General features: G+C 40.6%; 1 protein-coding gene across 10 annotated transcripts in view; it reads left to right on the top strand.

Moving 5' to 3' along the window:
• The window catches only part of CALD1 (caldesmon 1), a 181546-nt gene that overhangs the window by 139131 nt on the left and 17952 nt on the right, over nt 1–24463 (top strand). For 7 of the 10 annotated variants that reach the window (XM_060156632.1, XM_060156633.1, XM_060156631.1 and 4 more), the window contains 5 exons: nt 6426–6572; nt 10065–11031; nt 12319–12396; nt 17599–17741; nt 21808–22066. In XM_060156632.1, coding sequence (XP_060012615.1) covers nt 6426–6572; nt 10065–11031; nt 12319–12396; nt 17599–17741; nt 21808–22066 — 1594 coding nt within the window. The remainder of the gene's footprint in view (nt 1–6425; nt 6573–10064; nt 11032–12318; nt 12397–17598; nt 17742–21807; nt 22067–24463) is intronic. The other 3 variants (XM_060156637.1, XM_060156635.1, XM_060156634.1) reach the window with 2 other exon arrangements.

The raw sequence follows: 24463 nt of genomic DNA, 5'->3' as shown, positions 1-24463 counted from the left end.
ACATTTTACAGACACCACATATATATAAACAAAATCATATTTAAGAGCCTGGAATGTATCTATAAACCTCTTTTAACTTTCAAATATACAGTAAATCTGCAGAGCAAATATGATTCATTTCAGCAGGTCAGGATTTTCCCTCCTGATCACAGCATTGCCTGAAATTTTACTAAGAGCATTTGAGCAATTCACAGGGCTAATTGGATATGTTTGGAGAATCGCTTGCATTTCGTATTATGAAAGAAAGTCACTGGGGTTTTTGGTACATGGAAAACAATACTGAAAGTATGTATGAATCATTTTGCCTCCTAATAGCTGATGACCACATTTTCAACCCACATGAGGTTTTAACTCTAAGCTGGATCCCATATTAAGACCCAGGTTAAGACAATGACATTGGCAGAACCAAGAGTGATGGAAATCAGAGAAATGTAATTGACTAAGAAGTCCTTTGCAGATGTGAACCCCAGTCAGTCTTCCTCCTGAGTCTGGCCTGCGTGGGGAACGTACAGCTGCAGAAAGCTGGGGGCAGGATGGTGTTTGGGATTGAGTGTCACAGTTACAACCTGGAATCTTTTTCAACCAGCACCACCTTCTCTCAGATGACTCCTTGCACGAAAGAAGAGGTACAAGGGGATGCAGGGAGATGAAAGCAGATCTTAGGGTTCGCCAAGTGTCTGCTGGCCTATAAGTTACTGTGAATTCACGAATGATGAAGTACTGGTAGGAGTCCTTCTTTCAGGTAGCGAATTTATTTGCTCTGTTGGAATTTTAGGTGCAACATTCTCTTTTTAAAATATAGGAATGTGGCAGAAATAATTAAGGAAAACAGAGAGACTTGGAAACTTTGATCTGAAGGGGGATCTCTGTAAGTCTTTTGTACACGGGCTTCATTTTAGTGCCTTGAGCCTTTTATTTTCTCTGAGGTTTTCCTCACTTAACCTGTGGGTTTGTGTGTGTGTCTGTGTCTGTGTATGTGTGCTTACCAAGCACAAGGAATGTTAAAGGATGCAAAAGAGCTTGAAGGGGACAAGTCAGAGTCTGTTCAGTGGCACTCGTAATCTCTTTCTATATACCAGTGGTTCTCCAGTGGTGAAGTTACTGGAAGAGATTCCTAAATTTATTTTCTGTAGTCTGATAAATAACTGTTTCAGGTATGAAAGACTGCTCTGCAAATATGTATAAATACAGTGGTTTATAAGATACAGATTCCTTTTTTATTCAGTGTTGAGTTTATAGACTTTATAAAACATTTTTAATAAATAACAAAACTATAAGCAACTGTCATAATATTTTCATTTTTCTTGATATTTTAAAGAGATCCACATTCTTTAAATGTTAGTAACGATTGCTGTAAGATATAGAAAATTAAATCTTTTCTTTAGTGCTCTTAAACTTGTAATAAAATCAGCCCCCTCATAAAACTGGTTATTACTTGTTCTTGTTCTATTTCTAAACATGGTTTCCTGATAAGAGATCTTGTCTTGTTAATAAAATGTTATTGCCAGCATTTTTACTTGAAAACTTTAAGGATCATGTACTGGAGTCTCAAATCAGAAAATAGCAAAATAAAAAAAAAACAGACAAAATGAAAGGAAATGAGAGTAACATTCTTCACACTGTGGAGAACACAGGGTTAAAAAACTCTATACTGTAGATGAAATTACAGTAAGAATTTTGCCAGTGTTGAGCAAGTCTTGAGAAATATTTATTGGAGAAGATGGGGTGAGGGGGACATTGGGGCAAGGTGACAGCTAGTGCCTTGTTCCAGTGTCTTACTGTGGAAGCCTCTGCCACTTCCTCTTTATCTCATCTAGTGTCCATTTAGACCCTGGCCCAGCCAAATGTAAAGACGCTGAGTCCTCAGTGGTTTCATTATTTGCCATGTCTGCAATACTTTTATTTATTTGAACTTTCTATCTAAAAGGCACAGCTTGTAACATGATTATAGTGTTAGCTTGTAACATGATTATAGTGTTACTTGAATACACTGAGGCAGTAGAGGTCTGGTGGTAAAGACTTAAAAAGTCTTTGGTGTGAAAGCCACAACATTCCAAGAGCGTTTTCCCATTGCATAGACCTGTTTTTTCTTATAATATAACACCAGGATATTTAGGCAGTGGTTCTGGGAATGGAAGAAAAGCCAGACCTTTCTGCTTTTTTCATACCACTGACACAATCAAATAACATCATGTAATTATTATGGACTTCTGAGATTGTTCAGCACTTACTGATACACACACACACACACACACACACACACACACGATCATATGGACTTCTGAGATTGTTCAGCACTTACTGATACACACACACACACACACACACACACACACACACACACACACACACACACACACACACACACACACACACACACGATCATCTCTCACACGAATATCTCATGAGCCATTTTGCTGCCAGCAGCACTGGGCTTCCTGCAGTAAGATCCATCATACCTTTCCCCAAGTGTTCTCTAAGAGGTGAGCAGAGGCAATTACCCAGAAACAAAGCATAATACTCCAGAGTAAACCTGCTGACACCCAGCCTGGGTGGGAAAGTCGATTGAACATTTTATTTAATAAAAGGTGCTTTACATATCATTTGGGATTACTCATTTTTTAAGTAAAATGCATTTGATTAAAACTCTAATCAGCATAGTTTAATCTTTCTCAGATGATTCCGAGGAACTTCGAGTCCTCTGCTGCTTCTGAATCATCTGGGAACATCAGTTGTCTTTATAGTGTACAATACAGTAGACTGGTTACTGCCAGCATCTGCTGAAGTTTCACAGAAAGAACAAATGGATTGTTATGCTTTTGTTACAACCCAGTGGGTGGTTAGGTATGATTTTTACTAGTCAGCAGCACTTCAAATACATTTAAATCTGGTGTGTGAAAAGTTAGAATGTTAACATTTTGTCTTTAACTGAAGCCTAAAGCAGAGTTGTTGTGCTATCATGTGGACATATTAAGGATGTGGTGTTCTCATCTGTCTTTTTGGATAAATTCTTGTTATGGTGAAATTAGCACTCATACGTTGCTGATGTCACATAACTTTCTGGAGGGCAGTTTGTCAATGTGTAACAAGAGCCTTTAAATGAGCATATCTTAAACTCAGGAATTCTAACTTTTGAGAATTTTTCCTAGATAAGTAATTGAACAAGTGGTAAAAGTATATCTATAGTGATGTCCTTTACAGCCTTGTTTATAAGAACATAAATTGGAAAAATCTTAACTGCCCATCAGTAGAAGTCTGGTTAAATAGATTATAGTACATCCCTATACATACATCCACTACGTACATCTAGTCATAGAATACTGTGTTGCTGTTGGAAATTATATTTTGCTAATGTGTTAAAATAGTCATAAATAAGGTAAATTAAAGAAGCTGTTTCTAAAGTAGTATATATAACATGATCCCACTTTGTTAAAAATTAAAATATCTGTGCATGCAAAGGAAAAGTTCTGGTAGAATACATTGTTAATCATGTTCATATCTGAGTAGTGGATTAGGGAACTGACTTTTACTTTCTCTTTTGTACATTTTTTAATGTCTGGTTTAAGAAAATAATAGGTGCATGTTACCTTTAGAATCAGAAAAAATTTAACAACTAAGGTTTTTCAATTTTGAAAGTAAAGTAATAAACCTCTGGTAGTAGTATGAAAGGTAGTTGCCGTGGGAGAGGCCTGAAAGCTAAGCAACCGCTGTGTGCTCTGCCCTCTGAGGACTGAAGTAGGGAGGCTCACATCTGAAGAATTTCTACACATATCAAGTCATTTGGCATGGGCACAATTTCACTTACAAAGTCAACTGATATGTTATTGAGCCAGCAGCCGGGCACATTCTGATTCAAAATGCCATGAAAACATTTTGGCTCCTTTTTTGTTTTTAACTATGAAAAACAATTTTAACATGTTTCTTTATTAGTAGCAACAAAAGGTCCTCAAAAATCTAGCTCTGGCAACTGTGTATCCTAGGTAAGAGTCTACCAATGCAAAGTGATGATAAATTTTAAGTAGTATGAAGCAAGAAGAGTTAGCAGAGACAGGGGCAGTGATCTGAATGTGGAAGGCCACGCCTCCAATGAGAAACCGAAGATGAAGGAAGACTGAGCGTGACCTGGCTGAGACAGATGGCATATCTAGGTCGTGTCAGAACTAAAAGCCAACAGCATCCACCATGAAGCACATTGGGTGGGTGGGAGGAGGGAGAGGAACACCTCTGAGAGGTTCAAGTATAGTGGGAAATTAAGGGCTTCAAATGAGATTCCATCTAGGAGCGGGGAGGGTTTTGTTGTTGCCATAGGGTGTCCCATATGGAGCTTTTATGTGTCTTTTGCTTGTCTTGGAAAAGCAAGGCCCCAAGTAATAGCCAAGACCTCACGGCTGATCCAGAGACGTAGAAGGGCAAATTAAGACTTTCTGTTTGATTAGCTTGGGAAGCAGTCATTAAGGACTCGTTCTCCCTGCTGTGGTTAAAGCTGTCTACTGAGAAATAAGCCAAAGGAATATGAGGCCAAGAATCTGAAGACTGAAGCCAAACCACTGGGAAGGGCTTTCAACTGCAAACTACAATGTGATTGAATTAGAAAGGAACATTCACAGCATGTCATGCTGTCACCTCAAATTCAACAAGTCTAAAATTGAACTCATCTTTCCTCACAAAGCAGCTCCTCCACTGCACTTTCCTAATAACAACAGAACACTACACTGTAGTATGCCTTACCACAATACACCCATGATTTCATTTGATTGTCACCCACTTACAGACAAGGCAGTTTAATGCAGGTTAATCAAAGGGCTGCAAGCTGGGGAGAGACCAGTTCTAGAAACTCGGTTTTCTGAGTATTAACCTAGTTATCCTTTAACTGTATCACACCGCCCTTCTCTCCGTATTTGTGGAAATAAAACAGTCAGCTTTATAGAATTACTAAGTGACAGTTTATTTATATTGGCGTTTGAATATCGCGCACTAGCACATTTTAGCAAGTATGAAGTCAGAGTTTCTTAAGTAGCAAAGAACAAACCAACCAACCTTCAGAACTGTTCATCTTGTTTTTGTAAGGTCAGAAACATTCCTAGCATTTGTATTATTGAAGTCAAAAGACAGGTAAAGTAAAGTACTGGATCTAAAAATACCTGGTTTGTAAATCGAACATGAGCAAACCATCAGTCATATTAGGTTTGTTTTGTTGGTATAAATTATGTGATTCTGCTGTTTTGTTTTCTTTCATTTGTAAATTATTTTAGCTTAGTCATTATTGATAAGTATGAAACGTTTACGTACCTGGATTTCTATTGGTAGATATGTAAGTAACACTGTAAAAAAGCATGTTAACTCTCCAAGGTAAAAAGCAGTCTGCTGCACAATGCAGCTCCATTGCATCCCATGTATCCATCAGGCCAGCTTGTCCCTGGGCCAGCCAGCACTGCCATGCCTTCTCAGCACTCTGTATGTCAGTACACAGTCCTCCTTCCAAAACAGCCAGGTTGACCACGCAGGCTATCTCCTCACGAGTCTGAGCATCTGGAGTTCCCCAGCTCCGATTCTTTACTTGGGAATAAATATTAGGGGAAACGTATCTAACTAGTGATATTGATTGTATAATTTCCCTAAATAGTTCTTTGCTTCTGATAAACTAGGAAAGCTAAATACCATATATGCATGTGAAACCCTCTGCGCCTCTTCTACTGGCCTTAGCCCTTAGGTTTCTATCTAAATACACACCTGTGGGCTCCCAAGATGTGCCCAGCGTGTGGGTAGTGGGACACTAAAGCAGTTTTAGAACAAAACAGGCGGTCTTAGAGGGCACTGCACTGACTGTGAAGCCTCCTATCAGTTGTCAATGACACTTTCCTTCAGCGAAAGTGAACAAAAAGGAAAAAAATTAAATCCAAGCAAAAAGGATATCCTGCTCTGGAGTTTAGTTGGCTATTTGGCTTATTAATGCCAAAGTCCTGGTTTGGTAACATAACTTGATTCTTTTCTGACCTTTGTGACAACATATCCACAAATAATTCATACAACATGCTGAATCTTTTCAATAAGTGTTTTCAGTACTTTCAGTTCAGTTCTTTGGATTTCTGCTTCTAAATCTTAACACGCTAATCATCAGCTGAGTAAAGAAATCTAAACATGCTAACCCACAGTCTCCAAAGGCAGTTGCTTTTGTGTAAACTTTTTAGTTTAAGCTGTTATTTGGTCATTGTAAATTATCCTCTGTAGCTATTGGACTAATGCTTTTCAGATACTTAAAAGTTTAAAAACTAGTCAGATCGGGTCTCTAAACTTAAGGAACAGAACCATCCTTTTAGAACTCTATAGTTCAGTAAGTAGACAAGCTCAGTGTCGATCCTTCCAAGAATCTGGTGAAGATGGTGGGCAGTTGGCAAGCTCAAGAAGTTGTCTTTGTGATGTTACAGAATCGCCTACCAGCGGAACGACGATGATGAGGAAGAGGCCGCCCGGGAACGGCGCCGCCGTGCCCGGCAGGAAAGGCTGCGGCAGAAGCAAGAGGAAGAATCCTTGGGACAGGTGACTGACCAAGTGGAGGTCAATACCCAGAACAGGTACTGTCCTCTTCAGAAGGGAGAATTTTTCCAGGTGCTTCTTAGCCTGTCTGATGAAAGGAATGTGTTGGGCAAAGCATCCCCTTCTCAGCCCAATTCAACTCTTTCCGTCTTTCTAGCTTGTTTAATTCTTCTGTGGACGTTTTAGGCAACTAACCAGATTGGACAGTCAATCTGATTTAGACATTAGGACACCAGTACTCCTTTCTCCCCACCCCCCCGCATCCCATCCCCTAAACACACCCCAGTTGAAGAATTTTATTTTCTTTTGTAATCTAGTAAATTTTTTATTTACTAAAAATCATGGGTTATATGCTTAAATAAGGAAAACTATTTACCTTCATTCTTTAGGGTATTGTTATCTGTTTTGAACTGAAGATGTATTCGTTTAATAGTCCTCTGTACCTACCAGTAGCAGATAATACTTGAATTTTAGAAGTAGGCATGAATTGCAAATGTCTTACTTTTCCTGATATACACCCTAAACCAGTATCCTTTGATCTCTGCAATATTCAACAAGATGCAGAATCCTGTTTAATTTAATGTAATTATTCAAACAAGCTCTTGAGTTTAGTACTACATTTTTTCCTATACTAGTCCTGGTAGAAATCAGGAAAGTCGAGAATACTTAATAAGTTCAACTTTTTCAAAAGGGGCTTTTACAAGTTCACACATACAAGGTCACACAGTGCATTACGCTAATAGTTAGTATATATCATTTATATGCTCCGAAGGTATAGAAAAGATGGGGAGGGGGAATGGAGAAAAAAATAATTTTATTTTTAAATTGTGGACTGGTTAAATATAATGCAGTCACCATGTAAGACCGTTTGTGTAGCTTTGGTTTTAGATTCTTTCATTTTGTGTGTGTTGGGAGGGCACTGTATTTGATAATCCCCTTCATTCAATCTGTGTAGAAAATTCTGAAGGGAAAGAGTTCTGGCCTCTTTAACGTGAATTTGAGTGGGTACACAGAGGGTTTCTGAAGGCAGTAGTGAACATGCTGGCAGGCAGGATGATTCAATCAGGAAGCTTCTTGGTTAGGTGGAAAAACAGACTTTGTCCCTCGGTAAGTAGCTCCTGATTAGGGAGGGAGTATAGCAAAGAGGTTCTCTGGGGTTCACTACCTGGCTTTGAATCCCAGCTTGACCCTTTCTTCACTAACTGTATTTCTTCAGTCCAATGGAAGTAAAAATCATACCTTTCTTTTAGGAATGTTGTTAAATTTAAATGAGATGATAATACCTGTAAAATGCACAGTGCTTGCGCATAGTAATTTTGACCATTATTAGGAAGATGGTAGCAGAGTCTTACAGATCAGGGCTACATAGGCTTCACTGCCTTTTCTATTTCTGAGTTGAAGGGGATGGGAAAGAAAGAGTTTAATAATGACATTTTAAGGCCTTTTGTGAATCTGGTTATTAGTGAGTAATCAACAATGCCTTAAGAAATTACTAGTGCCTATAGTTTTCTAGCTTTTAAAATCTTGCTTCTACTTGTGTTTCTCTTCTTTTTTCACATTGTATTATTATTAGTTATTTCATGCATTAATTGAGTACAAAATTCCTTTTTTTAGCAGCGCATATTCAGATCTGATAACGTATGATTTACCTCTGACATACTAATTAGCCCCAAGAAGAATAAGTATTCTTCTTGGGGCTAAACAACTGACTGGTACTCAACTTCTCCTGTTGATTGCTGTCCTGATTTATAAATAGCAAAGAAAGGTTCAGTAGAGTCTGTTGTTTCTTAACTCGAGTTCTTTAAGCCAGCTAGCATTGTGGAATTTGGGGTACCTCTTAAAAAATATTTGAATTCAGTTGATCCAAATGCCTTATGTATATAGATTTTCCCCCTTAAATTCGAAACTATTTGCATTTTCAGAGAAACTTAATCCTTATGTGTCTAATTCATGGAGACAGTGTCTTACAACAACAGCTGAGGCCAAGAAAGTTTAGAATCTAGCCTTTAGTCTGCCATTTCTTGTTGTTAAATGTGAAATATGTTTTTCCAAAATTAAGTGAACTTGAACTTCAAAAGGGCCAAGGTTGGTATGAACCATGAAATTTGATGGAGTTTCTAAACATTGCAAGACATGTTCTTCCAACTCTGGTCACAGCCCTAGTATCACATGACTGGCTGTTTCCTGCAGTGAAGACCAACACCCCTGGCATGGGCAGTGTCCAGCATCCTGCAATAGTGAGCACAGTGGTGGACATGCTACAGTTTGGATTTTAGAGATTTTTTCTTTTTTTATAAACATCACATTTAACTGTCCTTTGGTCTACTGCAGAAAAGAAGGGCAAGAGACCCTTTATTCATGGAAATCTTGACAAAGAATGGAGATGGTATATTTATTAGTTAGGGCAACATCAGCTGCTTTAACAATGGGTCCCCAAATTTTAGTAGTTTGATGCAGTAACACATACTAGTCCAGCGTGGGTATTTCTGACTGGTAGAACTGGTTCCCTAGCTTCTTTCCTCCTGTGACTCTGTCAGCTTCAGGGGCTTTGGAGTCCTCTGATCTAGCCAGTAGACAGAGATAGAAAGGGAAGAGAATGTACCTCTGCTTCTTGCTTGTCCTGGTCTGGACATCACACTTCTGCTCACATTTCATTGGGATTATTGGTCATGGGGCCCCACCTAGGTGCGAGGAAGAGGGGAGGGTGGGAAATACAATCCTTGACAGGCAATCACTTCCCTGCGACTAAGGAAAGAGGAACATAAGTTGTGGTGGACAGTTAGATGTCTCCACCAGGGGGGTCACTGGCCTGAGTATAGCATCTCCACACTATAACGTACACTCCCATCCTCTCAAAGTGTTTAGTGTTCCAGCAATCCAGATCAGGAATTCCAGATGACTTGGCAACATGTGGGGACACTACTTGATACAAGAGGAATTCGTTTCTTCAGTTTGGTTCTTGACTTAGTTTGAGTTCCCTGAAAGTCAGATTCTGAAACAAAGATTTGAGCACAGTTTACTTGTAACATGATCCCAGGAAAAAGTGGTAGCCGTGTGAGGAAGTGGGACAGAGAAGGGAAGGCAACCAAATAAAGGCTTCACTACGAGCAAGGTAATTACCAAGGTAATTTACCAAGCAAATTACCACTGTGGGTATCAGGAGCTTAATTCCACCAGGGAACTCTAAGATCCACTGTGGTACAGGCACCTCAGCGCTATCTGATACCACAGGTGAGGGGAGCTGAGGTATTTACACATTAATGCTCATCAATTGTTGCTTGAGGCAAAATGCCCAGGTGGCATTAATACTCAGAGCACTTCTAGTATGCAGAATAGATTCCCCATGGCCAGACAGAGACCATGGGCAAAGATTTGCATATGCTGCCTATTGAAAGCCAGGCAGGAATGTACTAATATGGGGTTGTATATGGGGAGATGTATATATCTGCATGTTCCCATGTGGCACAGCACATGAGTCCAGCTGACTGATTAATCAGCAAGCTGCCCTTGCTGTTGTTTCTGTTGTCCAGTGTGCCCGACGAGGAGGTCAAGACGACCACCACAGACACTCAGGTGGAGGCCGACGATGAGGCTGCACTCCTGGAGCGCCTGGCCCGGCGGGAGGAAAGACGCCAGAAACGCCTCCAGGAAGCACTGGAGCGCCAAAAGGATTCTGACCCAACAATAGCAGATGCAAGTTTGTTGCTACCCAGCAGAAGAATGCAAAACAACACAGCAGAAAATGAAATGGCAGAGAAGGAAGAAAAAAGCGAAAGTCGCCGGGAAAGATACGAGATAGAGGAAACAGAAATAGTCACCAAGTCCCACCAGAAGAATGATTGGATGGATGCTGAAGAGAAAAAGGAAGAAGAAAAAGAAAAGGAGGAAGAAGAAGAGGAAGAGGAGAAGCCAAAGCAAGGGAGCATTGAAGAAAATCAGGTAGAGGTGGTGGCAGAAGAGAAAGCAGCAGAAACCCAGGAGGAAACAGTAATGTCATTGAAAAATGGGCAGATCGGTACAGATGAGCCTAAGACAGAAGAGGAGAGGGAAAAAGGCTCACATGAGATTCCCCATAATGAAAAGATGGAACAGGAAGCAAGGGAAAGAGCTGAGGCAGAAAGGGCCAGGTTGGAAGCAGAAGAAAGAGAGAGAATTAAAGTCGAGCAAGAACAAAAAATAGCAGAGGAGAAAGCGAGAAAGGAAGCAGAAGAAAAAGCAGCTGCACAAGAGAGAGAAAGACAGGAGGCAAAGGAGAGGGAAAGGATTAAGGAGGAGGAGAGAAGGGCAGCAGAGGAGAGGCAGAGGGCAAAGGCAGAGGAAGAAGAGAGAGCTAAGATAGAAGAGCAAAAACGTAAGAAGCAACTAGAAGAGAAAAAAAGGGAAATGCAAGAGAAAAAGATAAAAGGGGAAAAGGTAGAGGAGAAAACAGAAGGGAAGTGGGTCAATGAAAAGAAAGTACAAGAAGATAAACTTCAGACAGCTGTCCAAAAGAAACAGGTACAGTAAACATTTTGCACCAAATGTGTGATGCCTGCAACTTACGAGAAATGTAATGCACATCAAATTTGGGACTGAGCCCACATTCCTACAGCCCCACGTGCTTGATCATTTGGCAAGCTGCTCATTTTTTTAGGTCACAGCAATGTGCAAGCATAAAGCAATCAATTGATAGCTAACTATTCCACCAACCAAATTTACTGGTACAACCAGAGAGAAGTGAATTGCTCTGTGCTTGGTTGCTATGAATACCAGAAAAAATGAATTAACCCAAAGATGACAAATGTGGTGGTGCTGCATTGACTTATGATTCTGCACTGCATCTAAACTCATTCCTTTTTAACAACTTATCTCTATCCACAGGTCTACGTGAGGCAGGGGGACCATAACTCCTCACTTTATCTGTGTGTTTGGCATTTAATAAAATATGCTAAAAGTTGGGGTGGGAAACTGACATGATGAATCATGGTCAGAAATATCATCTTAAGGAGGCAAAATAACCCCCTTGGAATTAACTGGTAATAAGGGAGGGAAAGGAGGCAGTTTGGACCTTTTATAAGTGTCAAAACCCTGATTTGCCATCATGTAGACCTGAGCTTAATGTAAACTTGCAGAAAGCCATTCATCTGGGGTAGCATCAACTTAAAACTGACTGGCAATTAAGAGCACACATTTTGCGTCTTTTACCATCTGGGTGACACAAATTTATGTAGCACAAGGAAGTGTGGAAATAGGGGGTGGGGGAATATTTGTAAGCTAAGAAATATTTTTTCATCTGTCTGCAAGGCTGCATTAAGAGCACTATACCTAACCACCAGCACCGTACCACCACCATCTACCCCGCAAAAAAAAAAGAAAAAGAAAAAAGAAATGCTTGTGTATCCACCTTTCCATAGAGAACTCTCTGTCGCTAAGTCTGCCTTGCACTGCAGTTGTCTTTCACTCCTGCTTCTTACAAGGGGCTCATAAACACAGCTTCCATTGAGATGATCAGGAACAAGATGCACCAGACCACACACAAGATTTGTCCACACGCACTAGATGCACCACATCACGCTAGATTTCAGTGAGCACGATGGCAGGCTCATGAGAAAAGATTCTGCGGGGAGGAAACTATCCCACGTTGCTGTTTAGAACCACTGGCACGGGGGGGAATGTGAGCACTGGGACAGCCAAAGAGAAGTCACTTCACACCACATGCAGAGTGACCTGAGCACCCTCTCACTCTTGTAAGCTAGCAAGGGCTTCTTTTAAATGAGTGACCTTACCATTCTTGAAAATAAAAAGGAAGAAGAAAGGGGGGCTAAAATGCAAGCTAAAAGAGGAAAGTCCCAAGAAGACAAGCCTACCTTCAAAAAAGAAGAGGTAAATATCATTGAGAAAGAACCTAGCCATAAAGCAACAGAGAGCAGTGTTCCACGACATTTCAGGTCTGATGAAAATTGTAACCTCTAATCCAGTGTTTTTCAAGCCATGACTCATGATCCATTGAATGGTGAAATCAACCTAAAGCATCCCAAAATTAGCTAAATGTGTCAATCTGCATTTTTAAAATGAAATAGATAGAAAATATCAGACGGCATCATGGCCAGTAAGTATTTCACTGTGATATAAATTGTCCTTATTTACTGTGGGTCACAGTCAGAAAGCTTGAAAAACACTCCTCTGATCAATCTTACCCACTTTCTCCTCTCCCAAGTGCTATTTTGTTTTCCTTGAGCCATCCTACTTTTGTTTCGATCATGAAATATTTCCAACTGGCTTTGATTAATGATTTAACTTTTCAAAGGAAAAATACTCCCACACATCTCAGTAAAAAATTTGATGAACTGAAGATGATATTTGGTTTTCAAAAGAAAAGTTTGGCACAATGTTCTGCATTGCATTTCTGAGGCACACACAGGAGCTGGTGCCAGGGTGTTTGACTGTAGGTAAGTAAACAAGTCAGTGGACCAGAGCTGCAGAGAGAATGTCATTATGCCCCCGACATAATTAAAATGCTACATCAGAAAGCCTGACCTTGCTTTAACCATCATGCTTATGTCAGTTCCAAGCAATCCTAAAAACTGTGACAGTATTTAACAAGTTCAAAGTACTTAAACATGGTAAAATTAAAGTATCAAAGGTAAAAAGACTTGAATTACTCTGCCTGTGGGACTGAATTGTAGCTATTGAGCTCCAACTCAAATGGACTCCTGCTGCATTTCTCTGCCCATTATGGCATAGAGTAAGACACAGAAAAATCCATATTTAGCAAATAGATGAGATTAAGCAGGGGGATGGTTATTTTCTTAAACTTTTTTTCCTAACATTCATGTAAAAAGTAAGAACTCCTAGTTCATGTTATGTTTATTTTGTTTACGGTATGTGTTCCTCCCTGTTTCTAATAGAACTTGTGGTGGCTTGGGAGTGAAAACTGAATGTGAACACTGCCCAGTTAAAAGCAGGAGAAAGAGTAAATACTAATAACTAGAAAATTGAATTTGGCTCTAATGAAGCAGCTAAAGAAATTGTTAAACGTGTTGGGAACCATAGTTCTCATTTTGTAACAGAAGAACACCTACAAATTCATCTCCAAAAAATGAAAATTACCTTGGGACTAAACTCAAACAGAAATATCCCACATGGGTTCATCTCTAAAGCTAGTGTTTTGTGGGGAGTATCTTTCAGTCCAGAAGGAAGAGGGCATGAAATCATAATTCAGGGATTAAGTTTATGTGGAGCAGGAGAGGCTGAATAACTGTTTGAATTCATCCTGATTTAACTCAGTTCACCAAGACGTGATTTGTTTTTAATGACCAAGGCATTCTGTGTTCATGTATTATGTCCGTGAGCTAGAAGGGGCTCATCAGCAATCATCCAATCATCCTTTTGCCTCTTTTCAGATGAGGCCCCAGTTCAATAATGGCCATGGTATGATGATTTCAGACCTGCCTCTTTCCCTGTTTGCCCTCCAGCACATTCCAGTGTCCCAAAACTTGGCCTCTTTTTGACGCGAGGACAGATTAGCTCCTCAACCCAAGCTTAAAAAAATCTGCTATTCCTGTTTTAACATTACATACATAAATTACTAGTTGAAGGACTAGATTTTCCCCCTCTCCAGCTATTTGTGTAGTTGCTTCATGTAGATAACTTTAAATCATATTTTACATGATTTAGCCATTTTAAACGCCCTCCTCCATCCCTGCCCCGCATCCCACCTTTTTGTTCCCCCCCCTCAAAAAAAGTCTTTCTTTTGAATTCAAGGAGCTACGTAGGATAGGTAAACACAAACGTCAGGTGAGCAACATTTCCAGAACTCACTCCAATACCTTACAAAAAACCTTCTTTCTCCCACTGCAGTTTAACTCTTTGTGGTGATGGATCGCTGGTGACCAGCAACCTTGAAACCTAATTTAGCTTTTTCTCTTCCCCAACTATAAAATGCCTCCTTTTAATTTAAAAAAAAAATTTTATTGAAGTATAGTCGAAGTGCAGTGTTGTGTTAATTTCTGCTGTACAGCAAAGTGATTCAGTTATGCATATATATACATTCTTTTTTTTTGATATTCTTTTCCAGTTTATCATAGGATACTGAATATAGTTCCCTGTGCTATAAAATGCCTCCTTTTAGTTCTTGACCCCAGAGCTCTTTTTTTGTTCTGCCCTCTAATAGGAAAACAGTTCCCAGCAGAGCTATTCATATAACATTGAAACTGATATTAATATTACGTAGGCCAAAGCCTCTGACTAAACATCAGTGTGCATGCTGATCACCTGGGAGCTTGTGAAACACAGACTCTGACTCAGTGGATCTGGGTAGAGCCTCAGCTCCCTGGTGAAATCCATGCTGTCCGTGGACCAGTAGCAAGTAGCAAGGATATATATCCATGGGGTAGACGTTGGACTTGGAAAAGGAACTGAGGCTTCTGAATCTAGCAAAAGTATATTCAACTTAGTCTGAAAAACTGTAACTTGCAACAGTTCTTATCACTATTCTGGAATCAAATGATGCAAAGCGATACAGCACAGAGACTGGCGTCACGGTCCTTTCCGACTTGCTCACAACCTTCTGAGTGTCTCTCTGGCACAAGGGCATGTCACTGGAATTCCCACCCCACACACATACACCCATGTGTTATCCCACTGAATATCCCAGATACCCCTAGTGTTATCCCAATGATCACATTTGACCAGAGCCTTTCATATGAGCATGCTGGTGTTATCTGTGTAGGAAGCACTTTAGCTCCTTCAGGATATGTAACCCCGTATTAATCCATCAGCACAGATTCTCTTCACGGTAACGTTTTGATCTAGAGGCTCTAATGCTTTTCCGAGTGGGCTCAGAATATCCCATTAGCTTAGGTTGAATTTGCTATAGAATCCAACCCACTGTGCTTCTTAAAGTGTTATGGAATTACTTTATTCATTCATTTCCCAGAAAGAAAAACTAATTTGCAGTCAGCATCATTATCATTATTTCATTGGGAATTTTTCTAAGAAAGTCTTCCAAAGAGAATATAAGCATACCATCTACCATAACTTTGCCAATAAAGGCAGAGCTTGAAAAAAAGGGATTTTTCTTCTGTTAGACATGTATTGTTTTACAAATCTATTTTATACACATCTTTGGATGGTAAATTAGGTAGTACATTTTGGGAGGTATCTGGGAAATATCTCAGACTCCAAGATAGGAGAAACCAGTTAAAGGGAATTTCTCTCTGTATAGTGCTCCACAAACTATGAGATTTGACTCACAATTTCTTTCAAGGGTTCCCTGAAATGGCACCCCCTCACCCTTAAACGTGTATCCCCAGATACTTCTTAACCAGGATATAAACTCCAGTCCATAGTTTCTGGAACTATACCCAACAATGGTAGGTCAAAATGAGAAGAGACTTTGCTTGCTCCCGCCTGCCCAATGAATACTGATTTACCATCAGGCAAGGATAGTCACCAAGGAGCCTTATTAAAGCTGTAGGACAGACTAGCAGCTTCCTTCTCTTCTCTGTCGCCTCTCAGGACAAATCTGGAGCCAAGAGGGAAATGACAGGATGAAAGATTAGGAAGGGATCGTCTAGTGCACCCCTCTCTTTTTATGTACATGGAGCCAGCATTCCAGAAAAGCTAGGTGACTTAAAGCAACAGCTAGTTTGTTGACAGCAATAGAACTAAAACTCGCATTACAAAGCTCTCAGAGAGAATGGCAAAATAACAGCCCCCCTCTTCAGCATGTCCAAGGGATGTCCTAGATAAATGCCCCTCGGAGAAAGATTAAAGTCTTAACTGATTAGGGCAACATGGTAGTGAATAGTCCGTCGATAGTAATTTAATCAAATAATACTCAACAAAGGCAGTCAGGCAAACGACTACTGAAGGTTCATCAGTAAATAGCAAAAAAATGTCCTCTGCTTAGTAAAACATGCACTTTGGCGGGGGTTAGGTATCTGAACTATAACAGCTGCGAAGAGGTGAGTGATGAGGTAAGGGGAGACCATCCTGGGCAGTCCCTGAAGCCCTGAGTTCTTATGCCCAAACCCTCCTCCTTAGGTTTCTTTATAATGTTAGTGCTTTGTCACTGTTTGTCTTGAAATGAGAAATAATGAGCCTCACCTGTTTTCACACTCATTTTTTAAGAATGGGTGAGATGATAAAGTAATTTGAACTCCTTTACCCCCCCCCAAAAGCTATGAAAATTCAGTATACTTTGAAATAATCTGTCTCACTTACTGTGAGGAACTTGTAACACAAAACCCACAAAAAAAAATTAAAGCTAACACCTGCTCTCCATGTCTCACCTTCCTCTGTCTTCCACAACAATCATAAAGCCACTTCCAGAGACTAAATTATTCCCTTCAATGGAAGTCAAAGTCAACCCTGGAATTTTTCCTGTTCCATTCTATCTTTAATGGTTGAGATGACTACAAACATGGCCCCACAGGTCTCTGAGTCATCCCGCTAAAAGTAGGGTTATTATGTCTTCTATCCTGGGGACCCTAGTTATTCATTTGATTAAAATATTTAATCAAAAATATTTGATTAAAATAAAATCAAATTCATTTGATTAAAATTCATTTGATTAAAATGTCTTCCTCTGACATCTGCCAAAATTGGCTTGACAGATCTGGCTCAGTAGGTTTCTTATTCCCTCCTCAACACATCTGTGTCCTTCTCAAAGAAGTGCCCTTCATCCAAGCAACCTGGCCATTCTCCCATCAAGGCCACACTAATAATTGCTCCTCCCAGTGGGAACTGAACACAACCACTCTTATGTGGAGTTCCCAGAACACAATAGTTTCTAAATGGTAACACCTCCACTACTTTTGAAAATAAAACCTCAGTTCAATAAGGGATGACCCTGACCTCCTAAAATTGTGGTCAAGGTCCTTGCTCAGAGGCTAGAGGACCACAGCTTATGCTCTAAGAATTTCCTCTGATTCCAGCTCTACCACATCATTCTCCAGTAGTTTGTTTTACTTCTGAGTTTTCTGGCTTCCTAACGATGTTGGGTCTTATTTGGTGATACCAACCAAAACCTAATTAAGATTATTATCATTATGTTTCTTCCTGATATGTACCGTTGGTTAGATCAAAGATGAGAAGACTAAAAGGGACAAAGAAAGCAAAGAAGTTAAGAGCTTCTTGGATGGAAAGAAGGGATTTACAGAAATGAAGTCGCAGAATGGAGAATTCATGACCCACAAACTTAAACACACTGAGAATACTTTCAGGTAAGAAGTTGTGGCTAGTTAACAGTGACTGTGTTCATATGTGAAAAAATAATAGTAATAATCAGTCTCCCTACCCTGTGCTTCCAGACAGAAATGTGCTAACAGGCAACCTACTTTTGTTGTGAGGTCATTGGCCATTGTCTTACAGATACTCAGTCAGCCGGTCTGGCTATCAGTCACTAACAGGAGACCAGCAGGCATTGCTCAGACAAGGTTTGATCTGCTTTTCCCATTATTTGGCAAGGCAGATCATGCTTGGCAGCCATGTTTTTGTTCACTGATCTAATATGTTCATGTAAGATCAGTTTATTAGAAAACATTATGACTGGAGTTGTCATTGACTCATTCTCTGTATGGTCCACCCAACTTCATAAGAGACCCTTCTCAGTACCATTTTAAAGAATGTATTTTCTAAAGGTTGTAAATAAATTGCTGCATAAAACTTAGATTTCCCTGTGGCCAAATACTTTGGAAACATTGGGTTAAACTAAATGAGTCAGCTCTCTTTACCACTTTGAGAGCCCTTGATGTTAATTTGCCTTGGGAATCTCTCAGAGGGAGGAAGAGGGCATGCAACTAATGCTCCAGTTTTGGGAAACCCTCTTGCAGAGCTTCAGCTTCCCCTCCTTATCCCCTCCCCCATTACGGCGATTGATTTTAGGACAGGTAGACAAGTATATGCAGGCAAATCCTCACTTCTAGGTACGTTGACTATGGAGAGCCCCCCATCAGCTTTGTAGAAGGACTCAAGTTGCAGAAGCCTGCCATGGACACCTGGCTACCTAACTCTCTGTGCCCCATTCCTACACACACACTCCCTCCAACCGCTAGTGCCAAATTCCAATCTCTGTTACGTCACTGGCTGCTGTGCCAGGTGTTCTGGAAAAGAGTCTTGGGTCCCCGTAACATGGATTCCCGTGGGGCTGTTCTTTGGCAGCCGCCTTGCCTGTAGACCCTGTTTTCCGGAACACTTCAAAGAAGCAAGTTCCCAGTAGGTATTGTATGGAAGTCAGACTGTTCCTTACACCAAAGCCTGTGTAACATCCAGAAGCAAACGGAACTACTAAGGATGGACATTTCCAGCCACTCTAAGATGTTACGTAAATATTGTTGTTCCCAAACAATTTTTCTACACAAAAATTTGAGCAGAAACCTAGTCACAATTATCCAAAAGAGAGCCGAAAGCACATGGAAGAAAAGGTGTGTATTCAAAGACTAAATAAAGTGTGAAGGAGTGAGAAGCGTAGAACCTATAGATGTTACTTGGGATTGGCAAGAAAGTAGATGTAAAAATGAAGTTTATTAGCAACTCATAGAAAATCTAGAAATCAGGTTTGATTCAGGCTGATAAGCTGAGTGCAGAGCTTGCTGAAGCGCCAGTAGTTTAATGTGTTAAAGCCCTAGAACAGTGTCAGGTTCATAAAAAGTGTTCAAAGAATATTACCTAATAATATTAGTGTTTAATTACTTGATAGTTTAAAACATGTGTTGTAGATAAGAGTACAATTTTGTTAAGAGAAATAACATTTAAAAAAATCTGTCAGTAGAAAGAAGTTGGGTTAACAATCGGCAAACTTGTCAACCAGCTTCAGTCAAAGCTCAAATTAATAATTAACATGCCCATCGTTTGAAAATCCAGATAACCGGGTAACTCAAAGAGAGAAGTCACAAGGGATGGCAACAGATTAAGCAGTGAGAACCCGTAAATGGGACTCTTGCTTTAATTTTTCTATGTCTGGGCAGAAAAAAAATGAAACAAGCTGCCACCATATTGTTAGTTTTTGTTTAGCTGCCAACATACCTTAGTTTTAGTTTCAGCTAGAAGTTGACGCCGATAGAAGCAGAGACGCCTCATTTTGCTCCATATAGTAATAAAGTGAGGAGCCAGGAAGGGAGTAAGAGCTTCTGTTTACCTTAGCTTAGTGCCTAATAGTCTAACTGAAAACAAGCTGTGTTCACGGTGAAAGGTCTGATGTTCATCTCAACTTTCACCTAGCGAAGCCAAGGATAGAGGAAAGAACCTTCTGGAAGAAATTTCCATATTGGTGCAACCCTAATGCTGAGGGCATGCCTGCATGTCTGAGCAGAGGTGATGTGGACAGAACTCTTGTTCCTGTTTTGAGCATAGCTCCTTTTGTTGGATTTAATTACTGTTCCCTTTGATAGACCCGTTTTCTTATAGCTAAATTGTTTTCTCTAAAACGTGACATGAAAATCTCAATTCAAGGAGCAAGTTAAGTACCCATCACCCAAGGAAACCACCAGTAACATTTTTTCCAGATGCTCTCTATGTATATACATTCAAAACACACATACACATATACATATAGTATGTATATGTGTATATAATTATAAATCTCTATTTTCAAGTGATTCTTGCTTTGTGCACAGCAATGTATCTTAGCTAGCCTTCTATACCAGTGAATATAAGCCTACAGTTAATGTTAGAGTGTCCCACTGGGTGGATGGGTCATGATTTATTTAACCAGTCCCTAATGATGGGCATTTGAATGCCCAATATAAAGACTGAGTGACACCTAGTGGAATCCAGAGAAGTTTCTCTAGGCATGTGTTTTTCAGTCCTACCAGACACTAACACGATGAACACAGAGAGTAAACTCATCTCTGAAGATGGAGAGACTTTAACTGAAAGGGGAGAGTTCCTCTCTGGAGTCACAGACCTATGGACCTTTAAGACTGAAAAAGCAATACCAAGTTTTAAGGGACGCTCTAACCTTGAATGAGTTAAAAATAAAAGTTCATCTTTAACCATCAAGAACGTAGCACAATATTTTTTTAACTTTTTAACCTCAACTTCTAGTAAGAAATTTTACATCATAACCCATTACACATCTACATATATATTTATAACTGAAACAAGCACATCAAGAAATGGTCTTGGGCTTCCCTGGTGGCACAGTGGTTGAGAGTCCGCCTGCCGATGCAGGGAACACAGGTTCGTGCCCCGGTCCGGGAAGATCCCACATGCCGCGGAGCGGCTGGGCCTGTGAGCCATGGCCGCTGAGCCTGTGCGTCCGGAGTCTGTGCTCCACAACGGGAGAGGCCGCAACAGTGAGAGGCCCGTGTACCGCAAAAAAAAAAAAAAAAAGAAAAAGAAAAAAAAAGAAATGGTCTTTTCCCTTGTTCCATGCAATGCCCTCTGATGTTTTCTAGTTCGTTTTTTAAAGGCTAATTACAGTCCACTAAATAGATTTTCCAAGCTGCAGCTTGAAAAGCATAGTCCTAAAGGACATAGTTTATTCAGAGCTACCTCATTATTTTAAAAGCATGAGACATACCTCATTATTTTAAAAGCATGAGATGTACACATAAGATCAATATTGGTAACTGTGTAATCTTGAACTCATTTTCTGTTTTATTCTTCTTGCTTCATAGCTAGAAACACTGTGCCATTCTCTACATGGAATAAATGATACTAGACCGTAGTAATTCATCTGTTACAAAAGCATCAGAAACGGGCTACCTATGTTCAGATACAGTTAAGAATGCCCTCACTACTTGTTAATGAGTATTTAAACAAGATTTCTTCTTTTTGTGGCTGAATGATATTACATTGTATGTATTTTTACCACATTTTCTTTATACATTCATCCATCAATGGACACTTGGGTTGTTTCCATACCTTGGCTACTGTAAATTATGCTGCACGACCATGGGGGTGCATGTATCTTTTTGAGTCACTGTTTTTATTTTCTTTGAATGAATACCCAGAAGTGGAATTTCTGGGTCATATGGCAGTTCTACTTTTCATTTTTTGAGGAGCCTCCACAGTGGCTGCATCAATTTACAATCCCACCAACAGTGCCTATTTGCCCCCATTGTACAGTCAAGGAAACCCAGGGTAAGTGGCAGAGCAGGGACTCAGATTCAGACCTGGAGATTCCAGGTGGACCCCAACTTACCCCTTGGACAGGTGTGAGGATCCACTGTCCAGTGAGGGCAGTGGAGATTTCGGTGTGGGATGCAAAGCCTGCAGACCGACATCCTCTCCCTAAGGCGGGAGGAGGGGAGCTGGAAGGCAGATGTGTGTCCAACTCCTTTGCAGCCGCCCTGGAGGGAGGGCCAGCGAGGCCAAGGAGGCTGAAGGTGCTTCCCAAGTGGAAGCCGGCAAGCGGCTGGAGGAGCTGCGCCGCCGCCGCGGGGAAACTGAAAGCGAGGAGTTCGAGAAGCTCAAGCAGAAGCAGCAGGAGGCGGCCTTGGAGCTGGAGGAGCTGAAGAAGAAGAGGGAGGAGCGAAGGAAGGTCCTGGAGGAGGAGGGGCAGAGGAGGAAGCAGGAGGAAGCCGAGCGGAGAGTCAGAGAGGAGGTAAGGCGGGTGCGGCGTGGCCCGTCAGGGGTCTTACGTTACCCGAGCCCCTGAGGATGCGTCTCTGGTGACCCTTCCAGCCCCGGAAATAGTTTCTTCCCAGGTGAACTGCTGCTGCTCTTTTGAACATGAATTCTTACAAATACATTTGAAGATTAATCAGCTTGCTGTGTGCTAGACATGGTTCTAAAACTTTTATCCACATTAGTTTATGCAATTCTAAGAACTCTCTGATATGGGTCGTCTTCTCATCCCCATTTTACAGATCAGGAAACTGAGGCACAGAGAGGTTTTTGTAATTTTCCCCAGGTCCCACTTGTCTTAATCCATGACCCTGTAATGTCCCTCAATAAAGAACAGTTAGCAGAGAAGGATGAAAAAGTCTGCAGATTGGTTACAAGAACCGAGTCACATGATCATGATAGTTGTTTTTTGATATTTGAAAAGGTTTTATAGAGAAGATTCTCAAAAATAGTTTTTGGGGTGTTTTAAGTGGAAGTCAGTAACTAGATTTTTACAGGCAGTGACAGTATTGTTCGTTACTGTATACCCAGGACCCAGCCCAGTGCCAGGCATGTAGCAGCAACCCCGTAATTATGAACAGATGAATTTGTTCCGTCTTTTTAAACAGAACTGAAAACAGATAAAGTTACAAGAAGGCAAATTTTGAAAACTGAACAAGCGCTTAACCAACTACTGTAAGCATTGCTACAGTTTACAAGGTGCATTTTTTCCTTTCATCCTGAGGTACATTATTCTCATTTTATAGACAAAGAAATGGGAATCAAATAGTTTGAGTAACCTGTGTGAAGTTACTTGACTAATAAGTGATAGAATTGGTACTGAGACCCAGCTTCTCCAACTCAGCCTAGAGCTTTTCCCACAAATCTTTGGAGATAGTGATCTCCCATCATTAAAATATATGTAAAAAGACTTTAGATGACTTTCCGACTTGGATCCTATACAAACATTCCCTGAACTGTGGAAAGTTCGGATAAATTATTTCAAGGTCTCTTTCAACTCCAGCTCTAAATGAGCCAATGATCTTTGGTTAGGAAGTAATTGGGATGATAGAGCTTTAGAATCAGACACTCTGCCACTGGCAAGCTGGGACCTTGGGAGAGTCACTGGACTACTCTGAGACCTCTTTTCCTTAACTGTGAAATATCTACTTTCAGGATTGTGGCGATGATTAAATCATTGTATTCACGGTGCCTTGTACATAATAGGCACTCAGGAAGTCATAGTTATCATTATTGTTATTATTGTTATCTAGAGGAGCAGAATATCAATGAAAGCAGAAGAGAAACGTGAACTCTGAGAAGTGGATTGGACCTAGGAGATGATTCGGTCTAACCTCCCACCAAGCACAGTGTCTTAGTTCTGGCTGCTGTAACAGCCACAGACTGGGTGGCTGATAAGCAATAGAAATTTATTTCTCATAGTTGTGAGGCTAGGAATCCAAGATCAAAGTCCAGCACATTCTCTGTCTAGTGAGACCTCGCTTCCCAGTTCCCAGACGGCAGTCTTCTCACTGTGTCCTCACAGAGCAGAAGGGGTAAGAGAGCTCCCTGGGGCCTCTTTCGCAAGGGCACTATCCATTCATAAAGGTTCACTCTCATTATCTAATCACCTCCCCAAAGCCCCACCTCCTAATACCATCACTTTGGGGGGCTAGGTTTCAACATATGGATTTTGGGGGGACACAAATATTCAGTCCACAACACACAGGATCTTTCTGCAACATCCTCTGAGAGATGAACATCCGGTCCCTGCTTGAGAACATCCAGTTTGAAAACTACAAAGACTACGTAAATCTCTCAAAAAATTGTTCATAGAGTTTATGCAGCTTGATGAGAAGGCAGGGGAGAGTATTTTAGGCCAGGAGTGAAGGCACAGAGGGGTTAATGAGACAGATTGTAAACATCTGTGATTTCACCACTAGGGTGCAATATCTACACCATTTCAGGTTTGTCAAACCATCTAAAATAATCTACTCAGCTGAGGTGTGGACAACCATGAAATCGTCTCTTGTACAATTTAGTATATATAGTAACATACATTTATATAACTTTGCACATAAATCTTCTCATTTGTCTTCGCAACTCTCCTAGGAAGCAGGCGGAAGGGATACTTACTTTACATGCACAAAGTGGAAGGTCAGTCCTAGATGACTTGACAGGACGATGATGACAATGATGATGGTCATTCTGAGCACTAGTCTAAGCATTTTACATGGGCTTTCTCATTTAGTCCTTGTTGAAGCCCTAGTCAGTGGATATTATTATTATCCCCATTTTACAGATGAGGAAACCTAGGCACAGAGCAGGTAAGTAACATGGCCAAGGTCACACAGTTGAGAAGGGGCAGCCCAGAGTGCTTGTCGACAGTTAGACT

This window comes from Lagenorhynchus albirostris, chromosome 8, assembly GCF_949774975.1.
Source record: "Lagenorhynchus albirostris chromosome 8, mLagAlb1.1, whole genome shotgun sequence".
Lineage (NCBI taxonomy): Eukaryota > Metazoa > Chordata > Mammalia > Artiodactyla > Delphinidae > Lagenorhynchus > Lagenorhynchus albirostris.
Note: the sequence above shows the minus strand (reverse complement) of the source record. Positions and strands in the feature narration are given on the sequence as shown.